General features: G+C 41.1%; 1 protein-coding gene across 5 annotated transcripts in view; it reads right to left on the reverse strand.

The window, feature by feature from the left end:
- The window catches only part of DIP2A (disco interacting protein 2 homolog A), a 191809-nt gene that overhangs the window by 64613 nt on the left and 107722 nt on the right, over positions 1-19474 (reverse strand). For all 5 annotated transcript variants that reach the window (XR_004647764.1, XM_034786563.1, XM_034786564.1 and 2 more), the window contains 8 exons: positions 13017-13145; positions 11014-11133; positions 9078-9275; positions 5754-5845; positions 3950-4060; positions 1652-1775; positions 1224-1333; positions 52-154 (listed from right to left, as the gene is read on the reverse strand). Coding sequence is in view for 4 of the 5 variants with exons in the window: in XM_034786563.1 (XP_034642454.1) it covers positions 52-154; positions 1224-1333; positions 1652-1775; positions 3950-4060; positions 5754-5845; positions 9078-9275; positions 11014-11133; positions 13017-13145 (987 nt within the window). In the remaining variant the exon portion in view is untranslated. The remainder of the gene's footprint in view (positions 1-51; positions 155-1223; positions 1334-1651; positions 1776-3949; positions 4061-5753; positions 5846-9077; positions 9276-11013; positions 11134-13016; positions 13146-19474) is intronic.

Here is a 19474-nt window from a genome sequence, read left to right on the forward strand (position 1 = left end):
TAATGTAAATATCAATATGTATTATTTTTGAAGGACCTCTACGGAACGTACCTTCTGAGTAACCGCATGCCTGGGTCAATGCATGACAATGTGCCAGCATGGAAGCATGAGATACAGTAATGCCCATTGTGCTGCCCTCTTTACTTGTCTTATACTGAAAAGAGAAAATTTACAAGGTTAGTTTAATAATTAAAGTTAGCCAACAACGATTAATTTGAGGGGCGTCTTTGTGCATGTACAGTATGTTAAACTGTACTTATTTTGACTGTTTCCCTGTCCCTCACCATTTGTAAATTACTTGTCTCAGGGACCCCAAAAATGGAATACCCTGGAATACACTTTGCGGATGTTGTATCCTGTTCCCCTCTCTTTGTTACTTGTCTATGTACACTGTAAAATCTTTGGGGCGGTAACCTCTTTACTTCTGACTTTGTATTTGTACAGTGCCCAGCACAACGGGTGCTACCATAACACAAATAAATATCGAGGGTGAATCTGACACTGTCCTTGAGTACGTCAGAGGAATCTTGGAGGGAAGACGGTTAAGTTCTCTACACTGCAAAGTTTACACTTCCAACCCGGTACGGGAATTTAAAAGTGAAAATATAGGAGCTCAGGATGAAAGGCTGGGTGAAAGCCTCAAAAGCAAAGATGAGTGTAAGTGGGTGGGGAGAGCTGCTGCTGTAAAAACAAAAGCAAAAAGATTCTAAGCTAGGTGACTGAGTAAAAGGAGAGAACAACATTACAGGTGACAGTCTGATGCCATTAATTATATTGAAACAAGGTGTGGGGAAAAGTACTGCACTTACTTTCAGGGGGAAAATAATATTTATGTATATTTCTATAGCACCATAACTTTTCATGACACCTTACAGAGATTAAGAGACATGGTCCACGCACTGAAAACTTACCATGTAAATGTGAGACACACAACCAGGATATAGACACGGTAAAAATTTCAAATTGTCTAGGTGACTTAGGAGCCTACGTTTCATTGGAAGAATAAAAGTCACTTAGGCACTTTTGAAAATTTTACCCAAAGGAACAAGCCACGGGATAACTAAAATAATACGTCCAATCACATAGCGAGATAATCATATACATTCTGATTGTTTTCAGTAAGGACAGCGGGAGAGCAAGAGAATGGATACATTCAGTACAGGTGTGGAAATCAATGATGGAACCCATGTATCAGATATGCTCAGCATATTACATTTGTTTACCTCAATATAAGCGATATCAGCACTGGCATCCCGTACTTGGGGATGCCAGTCCTTGGCTGGCTTTGCGAGATGTTTTCCATCAATTACAAACCAAACAAGACGTGGCCAACCTTAAATTAAAAACAAGACGAAAATTATTAAAACGCTTCCAAAGAAATATTTTGTTTTTCAATATTCTGGGACAGCAACAACTAGCTAAGCAAAAATGCCAGAATCATGCTTCTGGGGCAAATGTGGAATGAAAGTCATTAACAGCTTGATCAAAGCACTCTTTTGACAAGAGGCAGAGAGTTTTCAGATTCCTCTGTAGTTCTTCCTTCATATGCAGTTAGAAATGTGTAATCACAATCCAACTAGTAATTGTACAGTAGCATTCATATCTATGTTCTTTGCTCTGCAGAAAAATAATGGATAACAAAAAAATGTACCTTTGAATGTAACTACCTCCCCAGTTTGAGCTTTCGGAAGGCCTTTTTGACAAACATCTGTTGTCAAAGCTAACGTTACTCCACAACTGCCCAAGAGAAATCCAATCTGTTGGCTGCCAGCATCCTATCGAAAAACCATGATGTTATTGTAAAGATACAAATGGAAAAGCTCAGAGTCTTCTGCAATTCTGCCATGTTTAGAACACATTAAGAAGTTACATGTGAATAATCATGGGTTTCCAAATACCACAGTTCTTAGCCTTCACGCAGTTAGTCATTTGAAATGTCTCCTGTTGTCTGGTGCCCGTTACTGCAGCATGAGAGTGCCTAGCCGAATCCTTGATCTCCTGTGACTCCCATTCATTTGAATGCACCTCTCTGTTGTGGGTAACTCAGAGATGTGTAATTCACCACAAAAGAAGTGTTTCTTTCTCATTTTTAAATAAACGTAAGTTCCTAAATTCAGGAAAACTTTAGTCTGCCTACGTGTATCAACTGCTGTTCTATATTGCTCCAGAGCTGAAAATATAGCCTCTATAAAAGGCAGAAATGCCTTTCTCCAAACAGCCTATTTTTAACCACAGTACTTAGAGTTATGACAAGTAACATTTTAACATGTTATATTTACAAAGTACAGAGCTTTAAACATATTGCTGATGACATCCAACAACGGCTCATAGGGCAGAGGGAGTCAAAACAACCTCTAGTCACAAAGAAGGGGGCACTTCTGTAGGACAAGCAAGGCACAGAAATGCATACTTATGGAATGGACAGACAGGCAGTATCATGGAGCTACGAATAAGACTAAATACATTTACAGAACTAGGCCAATGCTACCCTATAGTGTTAAACATGACATACAAGTTTCTACAGGATCAGGTCAACGTTAATAGGGAAGAGTCTATTTTTCATAGTCCTGAGCTGACATATTCATCTGGGCAAGAAATCTTTGATATTAACTGACCCCGTTTGCCTTACAGCTCAGATTAGGAAATCTGCTTCATTAAATCCTCAGGGTAAAACTGAGTCACAGAAATCTAAAAGGTTAAAGCTGATATAATATAAACAATGTTAATATGACAGAAATGTGCTGCAAACTTTTATACTGAAAGTGAAAAAAGGAATAAGATGTTAATGCAGACAGTTTAGACCTAGATTTATTTTAATTGAGAGAATTAACAGGAATGGGAAATAAATTGAAAATCCAAGAGTTTCCACTGTATGATAAAGCATTGGACCAAAACAGTAAAATCTTCCATACCATGTAAAAATCTTAAAATATTTTTTTAAAAGCTCATAGACTTTAAGGCCAGAAGGGACTTGTCATCTAGATGTGATCATCTAGTCTGAGCTCCTGCACATCGTAGGCGACAGAGCCTCGCCCACCCACTCCTGTAACAGACCCCGAACCGCTGGCTGAGTCCTCAAATCATGATTAAAAGATTCAAGTTACAGAGACTCCACCATTTACACTAGCTTAAACCTGCAATTGACCCGTGCCCCATGCTGCAGAGGAAGGTGAAAAACCCCCAGGGTCTCTGCCAATCTGACCCAGGGGGAAATTCCTTCCCAACCCCAACTATGGCCATCAGATAGACCCTGAGCATGAGGGCAAGACCCAGCAGCCAGACCCCTGGGAAAGAATTCTCTATAGTCACTCAGAGTCCTCCACATCTCGTGTCCCATCATGGGCCATTGGAGATATTTCCTACTAGCAGTCACAGATCAGCCACATGCCATTGCAGGCAGTCCCATCACACCATCCCCTCCATCAACTTATCAAGCTCAGTTCTGAAGCTAGTTAGGTTTAAATATAGATCTATTTAGAGATTCAGTTAATAGTGTTGACTAAACACTGCCATCAGAACATTCAATATTAAAGAAGTTTGAAAAATTCATGAACATCTCTACAAGCACATATCTACACTAAAGGGGCAGTTCAATTATTCACTTCACAGGTTTTCCCAGTTTAGGTATTAAACTTTGCTCCACAAACATTAGCATTAGCACTAAAATCTAACATTTATAAAAAAGTACAACCATCAATTCAGCTCATGCACTGTGCTGCTTTCTTCTGCAGACACTTCAGTTTTCCTGCTGTTTGGATTTATAACATCCCTCTACTCTTGAAGCCATAAAAAAAATTATCCATCCACATCCCCTTAACTACAAAAAACCCCACTTATTATTCTGCCTACTTGTGGCACTCTGTACCTCAAAGCAACACCGTGGAACCCCCATATTCTCTTGTAAAACTGATTATTTTCATCACCTAATGGGGCTGACACACTGGGTTACCTTTCTTGTTAGTGGTACTTCTATTGGCACAGGAACCAGGTCTGCCAGGAGGCACCCATAAAATGCCACCATAAACATCACAGGATCACTGTTAGGAAATACGAGAGCCACCTATAACAAGATTGAGCAAAGCCGGTAAAAGATTTTTAGAGTGTCTTTTTGAAAATATATTTCCCACATATTGTTCAGGATCATAACAAGAACTGGAGACATTTAAACAATGGTAATCACCATAGCACGCACATTTATCATTGTTTAGGAAGGTATACAAGCTTCATTCACTGGATGAAGCAAACTAATCTCCCTGCTTGCGAATACATTATATAATCAATACAATCTTACTGAATCCAAGGATTCCACAGAGCAGGTCACTTTTATGCAGTTTGTTTATACAAAACCCTTATAAAGAAGGTTCCTTCCATCAGATATTTTTTCCAGAAATGCTAAATATAATATTGCATTTACCAATAATTAAACTGACGTTACAAGGCTTTTTTCAGACAAAAGCCATTTCTGACTGCCCAACTCATCCATAATTTTGTTCACAATCTTTACTATCTTACCAATGATACAGCAATTTGTACACAGCACATGCAAGAGACTGTACTGACATTGGCCTTTTGCTTACTGTGATTCATTATGAATTCTATGCTTGCTGAAGGGAAAAAAATATATAAAATGGAATGAAGACAGCTGCTTACTTTAGGGGAAATATTGCCCTACCTTACATTTATTAGCCAATTAAACGTAATAGTAAGGTTTGGGATAACGAAAATGACCTCATCAGGTACATGGATTTCACATTGCTAGTATCAAGGCCAGTAGCTTCAGGACTTGACTTTTTGTCTGTGCTAAGAATTCACACTCCAGGTACAATAGGGTCAAGTGTAAAGTCTACTGTTAAAAGGCTTGGGCATCTGAAAAACTGTACGTTACGGGACTGAAGCATCAGCACATACTGTCCCTGATTAGCTGTCTAATAGAGTTAACCACACCAGCTCCATGTCTGAATTACCAAGCTCAGTACAAATGAAGCATATATTCCGAAATAAGCATTTTAATAAGAGCTAATTGCTTCATTTAACAACATACCTACCCCAAGGATTCCAAAGGTAAGACTCAAAAACCCTGTTGCAATAACCCACCATTTCAGTAGTGTTGTTCAGTATACAGCTGTGTGTATGTGGTGTTCATGAATTCTGGGGCAAGAAAGGGAACGGCAAACAAACCTCCTCTCACTCTCATTCAGGGTTCTCCAGAAGACCTGCTTTTCTTCCAGGAGGCTCAGACAGGAGGCAGAGCCAGGGAGAAATACCAGCATGGTGGGAATGTGGAGACCTGGCCTGACCAAGCAGGACCCCACCCCCATGACAGAGGGGAGCGGACATGGAGCACTAAACTCCCTGTGGGGTTCCAAGTGGGAGCAACAGCCCCATGGTCTCTGGGAAGCGCAGGCTGGCGGGTAGCAGTATGCAGGAGGGCAGAGGGAAAGAGTAGGACTAGCAAGGTCCTTCAACTTCTAAGCCTTGTGTGACCACCCCCCCCTGCCCCCCCCCAGCCATGCCACCCTCCCATATGGTAACACCAGCTTAGTGCTATCTGTTTAGATTGCAAGCTCTTTGTTACAGGGACCTGTCTTATTACTTGATAGTACAGCATCCAGCAAACTCTTGGGCATCATATCAATAAAATAATACAGGCAAAATTCCCAATAGAACTTCAGTTCCAAAACGCACAGCTTCTTTTAGTCTAGATTTAAACATTATTCCAGTCTTATTCCAAAGCAAGGCCAGTAGTAACTTACCCTGTGTCCAGGTTTGAGTAGTGGTTCATTCTTACTGGTTAGTTTGTTAAGAAGTGTATATGCTAACTTCAAACTCCGGCTCCACAGTTTGCCTAGAATTAGAGCACAGATATAAGAAAATGCATAAAACCTTAAGAATAAAAAAGCAACAGGCTACACTTTAAACACTGACGAGTGATTCTGGGTGCCCAACTGGGGACACCATGGAGGGGCTTGATTTTTTAGAAAGCAAACACCAAGCTCCTTCTGAAAAATTAGGTGTTTTTAAGGTGTCTCAAAGCTCTTAAATTATCCACAATAGAGTCACTGCCGGTCTTATTGTGCAAACACCATTATGCATAAAAAACGACTGAGTAATTAATTCACTGAGCTAAAAGGGGCAGAGTCTATGGCTTCCATCACTTCTACTTAAGAGAACTGCCGTTCAGCAAATTGTGATTTAACAACTAAATTAGCCCAAGAACCTTTGCTTGGAGTATTAAAATACCTGGCAACACCTTGTCAACCTTCCTCTCTGCTGACAATGCATACAAATGGCAATTTCTCAAAATGACCCTTTGATGGTAACCTACTAAATGAATCACAGAAATATAGGACTGGAAGAGACCTCTCGAGGTCATGTAGTCCAGTCTTCTGAACTGAGGCAGGACTAAGTATTATCTAACCATCCCTGACAGGTGTTTGGTCTAACCTGTTCTTCAAAACCACCACTGACAGCCACTCCACAACCTCTCTAGGTAAACTGTTCCAGTGCTGACCTACCCTACAGTTAGGAAGTTTTTCCTAATGTCTAACTAAATCTCCCTTGCTGCAATTTAAGCCCATTGCTTCTTGTCTTGTCTTCATGGGTTAAGGAGAACAACGTACCACCCTCCTCTTCGTAACAACCTTTTACGTACTTGAAGACTTGTGTCCCCTCTCAGTCTTTTCTTCTCCAGACTAAACAAACCCAGTTTTTTTCCCAATCTTCCCTCATAGGGCATGTTTTCTAGACCTTTAATCATTTTTTTTGTTCTCCTCTGGACTTTCTCCAATTTGCCCACATCTTTCCTGAAGTGTGGTGCCCAAAACTGGACGCAATACGCTAGCTGAGGCCTCATCAGTGCAGAGCAGAGCGGAAGAACTACTTCTCATGTCTTGCTTACAATACTCCTGCCAATACATCTCAAAAAGATGTTTGCCTTTTTGTTTTTTGTGCAACAGTGTTACATCGTTTACCCATATTTAATTTGTGATCCACTATAAGCCCAGATTCTTTTCTGAAATACTCCATCCTAGACAGTCATTTCCCATCCCATATTTGTGCAATTGATTATTTCTGCCTAAGTGGAGTACTTTGCATTTGTGCTCACTGAATTTCATCGTATTTAATTCAGAGCACTTTTCCAGTCTGTCAAGATCATTTTGAATTATAATCCTGTCTTCCAAAGCACTTGCAAACCCTCCCAGCTTGGTATTGTCTGTGTACTCTCTCCGCCATTATCCAAATCATTTATGAAGATATTGAACAGACAGATCTTTGTGGGGACCCCACTTAACATACCCTTCCAGCTTGATTGTGAACCACTGATCCTCTCTGTAGTTACTCTCTGGGTATGGTTTTCCAGCTAGTTGTGCACCTGTTTCATTTAGGCTAAATTTTTCTATAGGTTATCACTGTTTTCTCTACATAGCTTATTGGTTTTACCAAATTCTGCTTTTACTCTCTTCATGCTTAAAACCAGGTAAAATAAAGTCAGCGTTAGGTCTGTTAAAATGCATCTTTAAAAAGTACTCTATTACAGTGGCTCCCGAGCTGTGTTCTCTGGAACAATTGCTGGTCATTTGCAGAGAGGTGGCTGGTGGCAAGGTGCTGGCTCTTCTGATTTCCAGCTGATAATCTGCCTTTAAAGAAGCTTTGTTGGTCACCTTTTCCCCCATTTACTATCACAAATTCGTAGGTGTAAAGGTTGCAAGGCTTATGTGCAAAAGGAACATTAGGAAAGTTTTTAATGTACGACTAGTACTTTAAAAAGCAATAATTAAACATTCCTGATTTTAGAGTAATTAGAACATTTACATCATAGACAGTATTTGAATTCAGCTACCAGAAATAAAAGTCTGGTTTTAAAATGACATTTTACTGAATATTTTGACAGCTATAGATTTGCATTATTAATAAAAGCATATTCAGGACTACAATAATTGTATACTAGTATATAACAAACATACATCAAATGATAAATTATCTTATGAACAACACCTTCATTTAGCCCGCTCTCTAATTAAGAATGGTACGAGGTCTTTGCTCCACTATTATTTCAACATTAAACATACAAAAGTACATAAAGAGACTGGCTGTCCTGAATACCATGATATCATACTTAATCTTGTTTTTTAGCTGAGTATAATCAAGAAAAGAAACTGAAAAATAGTCTATGTTAGACAAACCCAAAATACAACTGCTTCAACTACTCTGCTTAAATTAGAACTAATTTCTAATATAGTTAATTATCAGGCACTATGTATATCGTTCTGATTTTTTATTTATGGCTATCAAAAGTAAGCATCTGAACACAGTTCAGACCAATTGGACATCTTGCTAAAGCCCTACCACTCCATCTAATCATATTAATTTATTCAATTACCTATCAAATAACGTTGCATAATTGACTATTCAAGTTTCTTGGATGTTTCATAGGAAATTTTAATAGAACGTGTAAAGGCAAAGATAATTGCAAGTAACGTGCTGCTGAGCTGCCTCTGAGGAGTAACCAAATTCTCTCTTAAAAAGCATCTGACTAATGGAATATTTCCTGTTCACTGATGCAGCAAAGTTTCCTATCTGACGATTAAGCTTCCTTTAGCACATTCTGAATTATAGAACTTCTGTTCTAAGTAATCATATGAACAAGTTGTACGCACTCCAGAAATATCTACTTTTCAAATCTGATGAGTGCACTTTGTTCTAGTCATCTGCCCCTTTCTGCTCTACATATATGGAAACCTCACAAAGGAGGGTTGCCTTTAGTCTCCTCTTCTAGTGAGCAAGTCCAATGAACTGCTGTGCTTATTGCTGATGAAAAAGCCATTTCTTGGAGAATCAGTGCAGACCCCTATTGTACATTCCCCCTCCAAAATACTGTTTTCATTTTTTCCTAAGATATAGTCAACATGTAGTGGGTCCAGGATACCACAATACACACCTACATAGGAGTCTCAAAAGTGATAGAACAATGTACTGTAGTCATCAAAGTCTCTTTTATAGAGTGAAGCAAATGGCTCATTCCCAAATAACCAGCTCTTCCTTTTTCAATTTTTAAAGGTACCAAAGTCAATACTTGCCATAGGTAAGTGTATAGATGGCTTTCCCAGTTGTATCCAATGCAGTTAGACATGGGGTTTTTGGCTGGGTGGTCCCCCAGCGCTGCAGAGCAGCCAGGAGCGATGGGGGCCAGTTGGTAACCACACCTAAGGGTTCGCCTTTAAGCACAGTCATCTGGCCCCCCTCTGGCTTTGGCTGATTTGGGTCCGGTTGTTGTACTAAAAGAATAAGAACATTAAAATTACAAAATTTTACTCTTGAAATGCATGCATCATACTTACTAACATCTCTGGAGTCCATTAACCAGTTCCACCTCTCCATTCCTCACAGCTGTAGTGGCTTCATTTCACCTTTAAGATGATGCTGTTTAAGGATCCATGGGCTTCCTCATTGTCAAAGTGTTTACCTTGGCTGGCATTTTTTAAATTCCAAATCTTCTATTTCACATAAGACTTGGACAGCTGACTAGTGTATTTGAATCCCAAGCTCACCCTACAGCTCTGCTGTGGGAAAAAGACACTTCTGCTAACATGTCTTCTGCTTGTTTACATAGATGCAAGATAGGCAGCAATCTGGTATAAGTGAGTAGAAAGGTAGCACGCCCAATGATTAGAGGGATGTTCATTTTTGGGAACTAAGTTCCCACATGATTGATGCTAAAGGTTTGAGAGGACTGGGGGACAGGCAGGGTTGTAGAATATATTTAGATAAAAGAACGTATGAGTGTATCAAAAGCCAAACCAGTACGTTGCTTCTATTTATTAGGGCAAGTCTACACAACCACACTACATTGGCACAGCTGCACCGATGCAACTGTGCTGCTGTAGTGTGTCTGGGGCAGACGCGCTATGCCAATGGGAGAGCGCTTTCCAGTTGGCATAGCTTCCACCTTTCGCAGAGGTGGAATAATTATATCAGTGGGAGAGCATCTCCCGCCTTCAAAGCGAGGTATGGACAGCGCTTTAAGTCGATGTAACTTCGGTCACTCGGGGTGTCAGTTTCACACCCCGAGCGACATAAATTACATCAACTTAAGTGGTTACAAGTATCAGAGGGGTAGCTGTGTTAGTCTGAATCTGTAAAAAGCAACAGAGTCCTGTGGCACCTTTAAGACTAACAGAAGTATTGGGAGCATAAGCTTTCGTGGGTAAGAACCTCACTTCTTCAGATGCAAGTAATGGAGATTTCCCCCATACTTCTGTTAGTCTTAAAGGTGCCACAGGACTCTCTGTTGCTTCAAGCGGTTACATAGACCAGCCCTTAGATATTAATTACAATACAGAAAGAGGTCATGATTAGGCTTAGGATTAGAGAACATTTGACATTCCTGATATTTTAAGGTTAAAAAAACTCCCAGAAAACCTGCACACATATTCAGAGTCTCTTTACTCATCATATTATATTACTGTAATTCTGCTCTTATTGAAGATTTTCAATAAAATCATCTTTTGAAAAGGTCAGCCTCACAGATGAATGTTTTATACATTTCTGAACATGTTCAAACAAAATATTAGAAAAAACTGTTTTGCAAGTTTAGTTATAGTGGTCAACTTGTGGGACCTACATAAGAATATTAAACTGCTACATAAGAATATTAAACATGCAATATTAAATATTAAATCTGCAAAAATGAAAATAATGTTTATTTTGTGACATCTAGCAGTATTAATAACAAAAGTTAAAATAATTAGTAGATCTGTGATATTCTACACTAGCATTGGCACAAGGTCTGACAATCTGAAATACTGGACATACCATAATTTGTTTTGTACTTGGAAAAGACAAGAAAGATAAACAATACGCTGCCAAGGAACACCAACTTTGCCATGATGTTAGCCTTAAGGAAAAATGTTTTACAATACTATTTAAAGAAGCAGAAATCCCTCCTCTGACATAGCTTATGGGGACAAACAGAAAACTGGTGATATTAGTTAACAATTCTTAGACAGCTATTACCTTCTAGTAGTTCTTCAAAATCATCAACAAAGAACTCTTTCAGTGGTGGGCGCTTTGGTCTTTTCAAGGTGTTTAGAAGTTGTTGGATTTTTGAGGAAACTCTACTATTCACTGGAACACCTGTCAAATTCATATAAAGAATGAGCAGAACAAAGACTTACAAATGCTGTCCTCCCTAAACAAAATCTGTCACCTTTCTGATAACATCGGCCCATACACTGAGGAGCACATTTATACTGTGAAAGTGAAAAAGTGGTTGAAAAAGGCAGGTGCCTGTTTGGGAAAAAAACCATCAATAAGAGCTTTAAACAAATATTAAGGTTGCTTTAAAGCAATGCTATTTACTAGCTGTTTGCCTGCGCTTTGTGCCTTCTAATCATCTAATCTAGCTGCAAACAATGCTGACTTTTCAGAGTTAGATAATAAATCTGAGTAATGGTGTGGGATTAACAAATGGGATGCTCAGTTTATTTTATATAGGATGAAGGGGTTTTGCTACATCTATATTTATTCAACTTCAAAATGTGTAAAAAAAAAAAAAGGTACTATAAAGTTTTTTTTAATTGAGTGAGGTTTAGATGGTTTCACAGCCCCAGAAAAACACAACTACAATACACAACTGGACAGAAGAGCTGATTTAGGCCCTGGCTACACTCTAAACTTCAAAGCGCTACCGCGGGGAGTGCAAGTGTGGTCGCGTGCCAGCGCTGGGAGAGAGCTCTCCCAGCACTGCAGGTACTCCACCTCCACGAGGGGATTAGCTCCCAGCGCTGGGGCACTGTTTACATTGGCGCTTTACAGCGCTGTAACTTGCTGAGCTCAAGGGGGTGTTTTTTCACACCCCTGAGCGAGAAAGTTGCAGCGCTGTAAAGGCCAGTGTAGCCATAGCCTTATTTTTAGCTTTTGCTTATCTCAGTTTGGGGATTTCCAAGTTTGACATTCAATATACAATTATGTTTTTGAAATTAAAAATGCTAAATAACTTTTTTTTTAAACACAACATATAGGTTTACTGTAAAGATGGACACAGGCCATTCTGGTTGCCCAGTGGTTACATTCCTCACTGCAAAATGGGAAACCTGGGATCGATTTCCAGGCTCGCATTCAGTAGGCTATTACAGTGACTTAGAGCACTTCAGAGGCAGCATACTTAGCCACTGAGGGAGAACGAATGATTCACATCGCTAAGAGTAGCCATCTTCTGACTGATTAGTACGTAGCATTAACTTCTTCAAAACCCTCTGCTGGAAGGACGGTGGCAAGGAAATGAAACACAGAAGGCTAAAGGACTAAAGTGGTTCAGTAAACCATGTGCCATGCTTGCCACTATCTGCCCTGAAAAAAAAATTATGAACATATTGGAATTAACCAAATAATATAGTAGACGCAGCCTGATGGCTAATACACCTCGTGCTGAGAAAGCAAAGGATTAGGTGTCAAGAAAAACCATATGGTGAGGGAAACGTGCATTTCTGAACCACTTCCTGGCCACAAGCCACACAGCAGCTTTGAACCAAGTTACTGGCTTTCTCTGTCACAGTGCTATTGAAGCTCAGAAGGGAGACTGAGCGTCCAAAGGCAGAATACATGATCTTCCAAAATACAAGCGGGGGGTAGAACAGAGTGTCAAAGGCATGATTTACAAAACATCGTTCCAGTCAACTTCACTTCACGTTTGAATCTTTTACTCTATAAGAACAGTTGCAATCCTATCTCTCTGATCCCTAAGCTTCAGTCCCTGCCATATACACACTGAACTATACAAGTCTGCATCTGAATGACATACATACTTCCAGAAAAGAGATTATCCAAATATTTCTGATGAAAGTCTAACCGGAAAGCTATAACCATTGCTGGCACTGAAAAAACAGTAATATAATAGCCTATGGTACACTGTATATGCAAGTCAGTATGACGGCAAACATTATATAGACCCTCTGTCTATTCAGTGATGCAGAAAAATGGCCAGGTGTTGGAGAGTGGGATCATTTTGACATATTCACCATCTGCAGTTTCTAGTATGCTGCTGTTGTAGCCCCTGGGAATTCCTCGTACTGATGCTACTTGTGGTCGCTCATGATGCAAGTGTTCTACAAGACCCGTTGTTACGTCAGGAGGAGCGGAGTGGTTATCTGCGAGGATATAAGAAACAGACACAGAAGACACATCAAACATCTTAGTTATTAATATACAAAGTTGCCTCTCACTGTACACTTATACTTTTCCAGCTTTTTATCTGCAGAAGCCCCATCCCAAGCCAGACAGTAAGAAAGAAAACGGATAAAATATTGCAACAGACACTGTATCTTTGGGATTGATCAGAGCAAGTTTTGGTGGGCAGCCAAATCCCTTCTCCTTAGCGAATCTGATCACTTTGGGGTGAAACTAGAGGGGACCCACTGTGGGTGAATAGAAGGAAGGAAGGAAGGAGTGAAAGGCAGGCAGCCTCTGGTCCGCTGGCAGAAGGAGGATGCTCCCAGAATCCAGACTAGGAAAGGAAAACACTGAATTAGGCACTGCAGGGAGCCTTGCACCAAGAAGAGAAGGGAGTCAATAAGAAAAGGTCCCTGAAGGGAGCCTCAAGCCCAGGGACTGCAGCAAGTGCTGATTTTAGATCTCCAAGGGTACGTCCAGACTACCCGCCATATCTATCGGGGATATAGCGATCCCCGAACGTGCTCCCGTCGATCCCGTGAGGACGGGAGATAAGTCGAAATAAGATACGTCGACTTCAGCTACGCTATTCCCGTAGCTGAAGTTGCGCATCTTCTATCGACCCCTCCGCCCAAGAGAGAGATTTGTGGGAAGACCCAGAAGGCTGAGGACCAAACAGGAGACACAAATGCAGCACAGTTAAGCCCAAAAGATGTTGGATGGACTTTCATAACCAGGTGTGTGGTTCCTTTGCAGGAGTGCGTGGCCCCTCTGTGGTTAGCTCCAGGCTAGATCAGAAAGGTGTAACCGTGCCTTGTTAATTGTGTTATGCCCTCAATATTTACTCGTAATGGTTACTGCCTGTCTTTCACACACACTCAGCTAGACTGAGTGAAATTCCTTGTTTATTTTGTGATTCCAGAGAGAGTTTCATTCTTCACCGGACCCTTTGAATGTTAGAGGCCCATGTGGCTCTAATAGCTAGACAGTCTTCAGCACTCGGCTCCAGAGATTATAGCATGGTTGTCACAGCTACAAACACTTAATGTTTCTGCTACAAATGCTCACAGAGGAGTAGGCTCAGGTCTATGTGAGACAAGAGTGAGTTGCAATCTGGTGGGATAAATTCCGTTTAAGATGTGGCTGGTATGAGATGACGGAAGACACATGGTGCATCATTTGCACACATTTTATATTTTAATTTTAAATGGAGAAAGCAGGAGTGTCCCAGGGATGAAGCCACTGAAACAGCTTCTAAGGTTAATGGCTGGTATGCATCTGCAAAGCTGACGTTCAAAGAGGGGTTCCTATGTGGGGAGACTCCTCACATGTACGGAGGGCTAAGTTGAGAAGTGAAGCAACAGTAATTGATTGAAAACTGCCCTCCAACAACTAGCATGTGACGATTGAGATCACACCATCTTCTTCAACCTAGGTAGAGTCTACCCACCTAAGCCTGTGGCAATGACTGTCAGTTACAGCTTTCCCTGAAGAGGGTCCAACCACCCAGGACCAATGTGACACCCATATTAGGGAAAGAGTTCAGAATGCAGCTGCAACTGAAAAACCCACAGTCTGAAAGAAGCAATCAGGCAGGCATCAGAGCTTCAACTGGAGACCCTAGATATCCAGAGTCCTAAGGAGGAGCTGCGTGAATGGAGCAGAGAGAATGAACTACCTTTGCGAGGTAGGAATACCTTGCCCTAGTACTGAAGGAGGTGATTGATGTCAATGAGAGCTGTGTAGTGCGCTAGCACAGCTCAAAGAGACTGAAATCCAAAGGAGGATTTCAACACGTCACAGAATTCTGTATTGGCAAGGCATAGCTCCATCAGAGAAGTTTGTCAAGGATGGAAACTGGAGCTTTAGGCAGCTGGATAGAGGACAGTTGGGACTTTTGGGAGCTGGGGAGATCTGGGAGGCACTGGGGGATAAGCAAGTTAGTGAGCTATTTCTGCAAAAGTGATCAGCAATGAAACAGTTAATATCTACAATTACATTAATCATTAGGTTCCAGAGGAAACTATCCATTGAGATGAATGGAATAGTTTTAATTTTACAGAGCTATTATTTCCGTTTGCCTGCAGTCTTAGGACAAACAATACTGCACCAGTTGCATTTAGTTCACAGATCTTCATACCACAAGAGCCAGATACTTTTTTCCCCATTAAAGTTTAGATTCCAGAGCACAATTCTGGGGCACACTCAGGATCAGAGAACACTCTGGGCTTTGATCATAACTTGGCAGTTTGCATCCATCAGATGTGCTCACTAAAATGGCCGAGACGGAGACCACTGTTTCACTGTTTAAAAATTAACATTGTATATTAATCTAGTTCTTACGAATGGAAGTAAACAAACAGCAGTGAAAAGTAGAATCACAGAGCAAATGAAGCATAAACACCGGAAGTGCAAACTTTTCTACACCACCACACCAAGAGGGCTCAATTTAGTTCTGGAGGAATCACCTGGGGGACAAAGGTAGTGCTGTTCTCATGCCTATTCAAATCCTTGATATATGTTGAGAATATCTCCAAGGGGGCCACTTGTGAGGATAGGTTTTTGTAAGCAGACACTTGTTCATGGCAACAGTTTGTAAGAGTAATCGCCACTTATAGGAACATTTCCCTTGGGAACACTTTCTCTGCTGTGAATTGTCAACACTCCCCATAATAGCAACAGCTGCTTAGGACCAAAAGAGCACGAATATGTTGCTACTAATGAGTGTCTACTGTATTATGCAAGTTGCCTACCAGGTACTTACTGGAATTGGTCCTGCTTTGAGCAGGGGGTTGGACTAGATGATGACCTAAAGTCTCTTCCAACCCTAATCTTCTATGATTCTACTGAACTGGGATCACAAACTCCTTTCACAGGGACGAAACCCCAAAATGTCAGAAAGTAATATTTAGTCAGTCACTCTCTCATGACAGCCTGAATTGGAAGGGATAATAACGTGGTAATTGAACGTGAAAACTGGCTTTTCAAACCATGTAAAAGGGTTTTATGACAGAATATTGAGTATTTGGCAGACACCCAAAATGTCATTAGTATGTCCTATTGTGCCCAGTTTTGGTTACTTTATTAAAAACGGAAACATTTTTTGCTTTAATAAAGCACTAAAACAAACATTGACTTAATGCAGCACAAAAGGGAAAACTGAGTCGAATGCACGTATGAGGCTCTTAGTGCAACATTAATCCACAAAATTCATATTCTGTTAAATTTACAGGGTCCAGCCTCAAATAACAATATCTTGCACAGCTCATGATCCCTGAATAAACTCCCCAAAACGATCACTCAAAATCACATCTGCTATGTGGCTTTGTCAATAGAAGGTCAGAAGAATACCACCACCTTTATATTTACAAGTCTTCCGCTGGGAAAGGGAATTGGGAGCCAGTAATAAGATAATCTGAGGGAAAGAATACTGGGGTATATGAGGACTCAAATTGGGAACTAAAGTGGGAAGCCAGTTTAGACCTACAGATTTGGCTGTATCAGATTTTCATTGTTTGCCTTCAGGTACCAGTCAGTCAAATAGGCCTTTTAAATAACTAAAAAGCTACTGAAATTGAACCAGAACCACCAGAAAAATAAAATAGTTAAAAAAAAAACACCCAACAGGAATTCAGTTGGAATGGCAAGTGGGTTCTCACATAAAATCTGGATCCAGATCTACTTCTTTCTTGGGTTCACTCTTCAACCCAACTCTTCTCAGCTCAGCATCTCAAGGCTTGTCTACACAGAGTAGCAACACACACAATGGGGGTGCAATTTCTAAAGCACACTGACATGCTGAGCATTAAGTGGTCCTTTAATTATTTCAACTGTGCTGATCACTTATCCTGAACTCACAGCTCACGCTTTTCAGTCCTTGTTTCAAATCCAGTGCCCTTCTTTGTACCTTTTACTATGTTGTTAGTCTTAATTTAGTGTACAATTCAGAACATAGAATATTCTGAGTGGTCTTCTCTGGAAAATTACTATTCAAAGCCGACGAATGTTTTACTATTGTTGTACCTACCTATAGAATACTTTATAAAAGCACCTTGGAATATAAAATGTGTGCGTATTGTTGAAGTCACCTATATAATTTTGTTCTACTCTACTTATCCTTGTGAACATACTAGTATTAACATTAACATTCCTTCCACAAACATACAAACAAATTATTCCAATTCTTCCAAGGTTAGATTGCTAATATCCTTCTCAGAGTGATTAAGTACTGAGAGCCCCATAACTCCATTGTGTGAAACAGAGAATACGCTCAGAGATCCAATAGGACTTTTATATTCTACTTACACTCAAAGACCACACGTCTTTTTAAACACTGTCTGAGGTTGAGCAGCACTAATGGCTGACACTAACTGCAGTTCCAGTACATTCTGCAAGCCTTCGAACCGGCAACCAGGATCTGGCAATGGTGCAATGCCACCCCCAGTTCCCCATATTTATAGAGCTGTTGGGAGTAGGGGATGCTCTGAGGACATGAACTAAAACATCCCTGGTGGGAAGAGAAAGATGGGCCCAAACTTATGGCTGATGGTTGGTTTATATGTAATGAATTGTTCAGACTAGTTACTAATGGATACACATTCATATCATTAAAAACGCCCTCAAAAGCCAGCACTAGCAAAGGAGAGCGTACTACACACAGCCACAGAGCTGAACCGTCCTAGTCAGGGTTAAAGAACAGTGAGTGGAGAGAGATGTGTGCAGCGAGAGAGAGAGAGAGAGAGAGAACCAACACACTTCAGCCTCTAGGAGCTTTCTAAACGGGGCGGCTCCAGGCACACCAGTGCAGCAAGCGCGTGCCTGGGGCGGCAAGCTGCGGGGGGCGGCCTGCCGGTCGCTGTGAGGGCGGCAGGCAGGTGGCTTTCGGCGGTGCGCCTGTGCGAGGTTTGCCGGTCCCGTGGCTTTGGCGGCAATTCAGCAGCAGGTACGCTGATGGTGCGGCACCGGCGGACCTCCTGCAGATATGGCACTGAATCCGTGCGACTAGCGGACCACGCGCAGGTGCACCGCCAAAAGCTGCCTGCCTGCCGTGCTTGGGGCGGCAAAAAACAGAGCCGCTCCTGTTTCTAAAACACTAGCATTTCAACATGGAAACAAATCTTCTTGCAAAAAGTTAAGACCAGATTTCTTTCCTATTCATTTCCAAAGTGGAGAACAGATCTCTATGTAAACAGAGGAGGGAGCTGGAGATATGAGGAAGGGACACACTCCCCACCCCAACAGAAGCTTCCTGAGAGGGGGAGAAACGTCCATCTCTCTATCTGGGCTTCCATTAATCCCCTGCTACATTAATGAACTGGAGAAAATGGCCCATCCGGGGGGAAAGGGACTTGAAGAATAGCAGGACAACTCCAGTTCCTACCAGCAACTGCCTGTGGAGAGTCCAAGGGAGCCTGCTGCTGCAGAGAACTGGGGCACCTCATGGTCACAAGAGAAGATGGAGGTGCCCTGTTGGAGCATGGATATGAATTTATGGACTGGCAGCTTCTCTTTTCTTTCTTAATTCTAACAACAGGCTGTAGAAAAACAAAAGCTGGTGCTTCAAGATCAGCCTGAGGCAGGAAGCAACTGGGAATCAGGCCAGCAAGGAGCTTAGATGGGGAGGAGCTGGGGACGAATCCTTTCTGGCTGAATGGCTGCTTCCTTCCTGATGGAAAGAAGACAGGAACACTCCCCCCATGTATCACAACCAGTGCCAATCACACCATAGGAAACCAGATTTAGCAGGCTGGCTGGGTTTGAAGTGTCATAAATGAATTGTACTACATTGCTGTATTTTCCACGCAGATACTGAAGTGATTCAGTCTAGAGGATACACCTAGCAGATTGCATAGATCATTGTGCAAAGTCTGAGGATGGTAGCTGGAATGGTGGAATTAACTGAATATTTGATGAATATATTCATTAACAGCAGTCTTTTCAGTTAAGTGTGCTTCAATTAGTGTTAGAGAAAGGTCTGTATGTTCATTTTGTAAGTCTAATGAAGTGCTTCAATATAATTCAGCAGGACCTCTGAAATATTTGCAGAGCAAATGTCTGTGTATAATACATACAGGCAACAGACCCATATAAACAAAAAAGTTAGATAAGTAAAGTGGCCAAGTCCCGAAGTTTTAAGACAGAACTCTCATGGTCTTCAATGACTGTCACCTGTGTACGCATGAGGTAAGAACTTCAAGATATGGAGCAGAGGTTAATTAAAAAATCACGCCTCATTTTATGCTGTATTTTTAAACTTCTTCAAACCATTTGGTAGATGTATTGAAAATGTACTGTTCCCCACTCCCAA

The sequence above is a fragment of the Trachemys scripta genome, chromosome 11 (assembly GCF_013100865.1).
Source record: "Trachemys scripta elegans isolate TJP31775 chromosome 11, CAS_Tse_1.0, whole genome shotgun sequence".
In the NCBI taxonomy this organism is placed as follows: Eukaryota; Metazoa; Chordata; order Testudines; family Emydidae; genus Trachemys; species Trachemys scripta.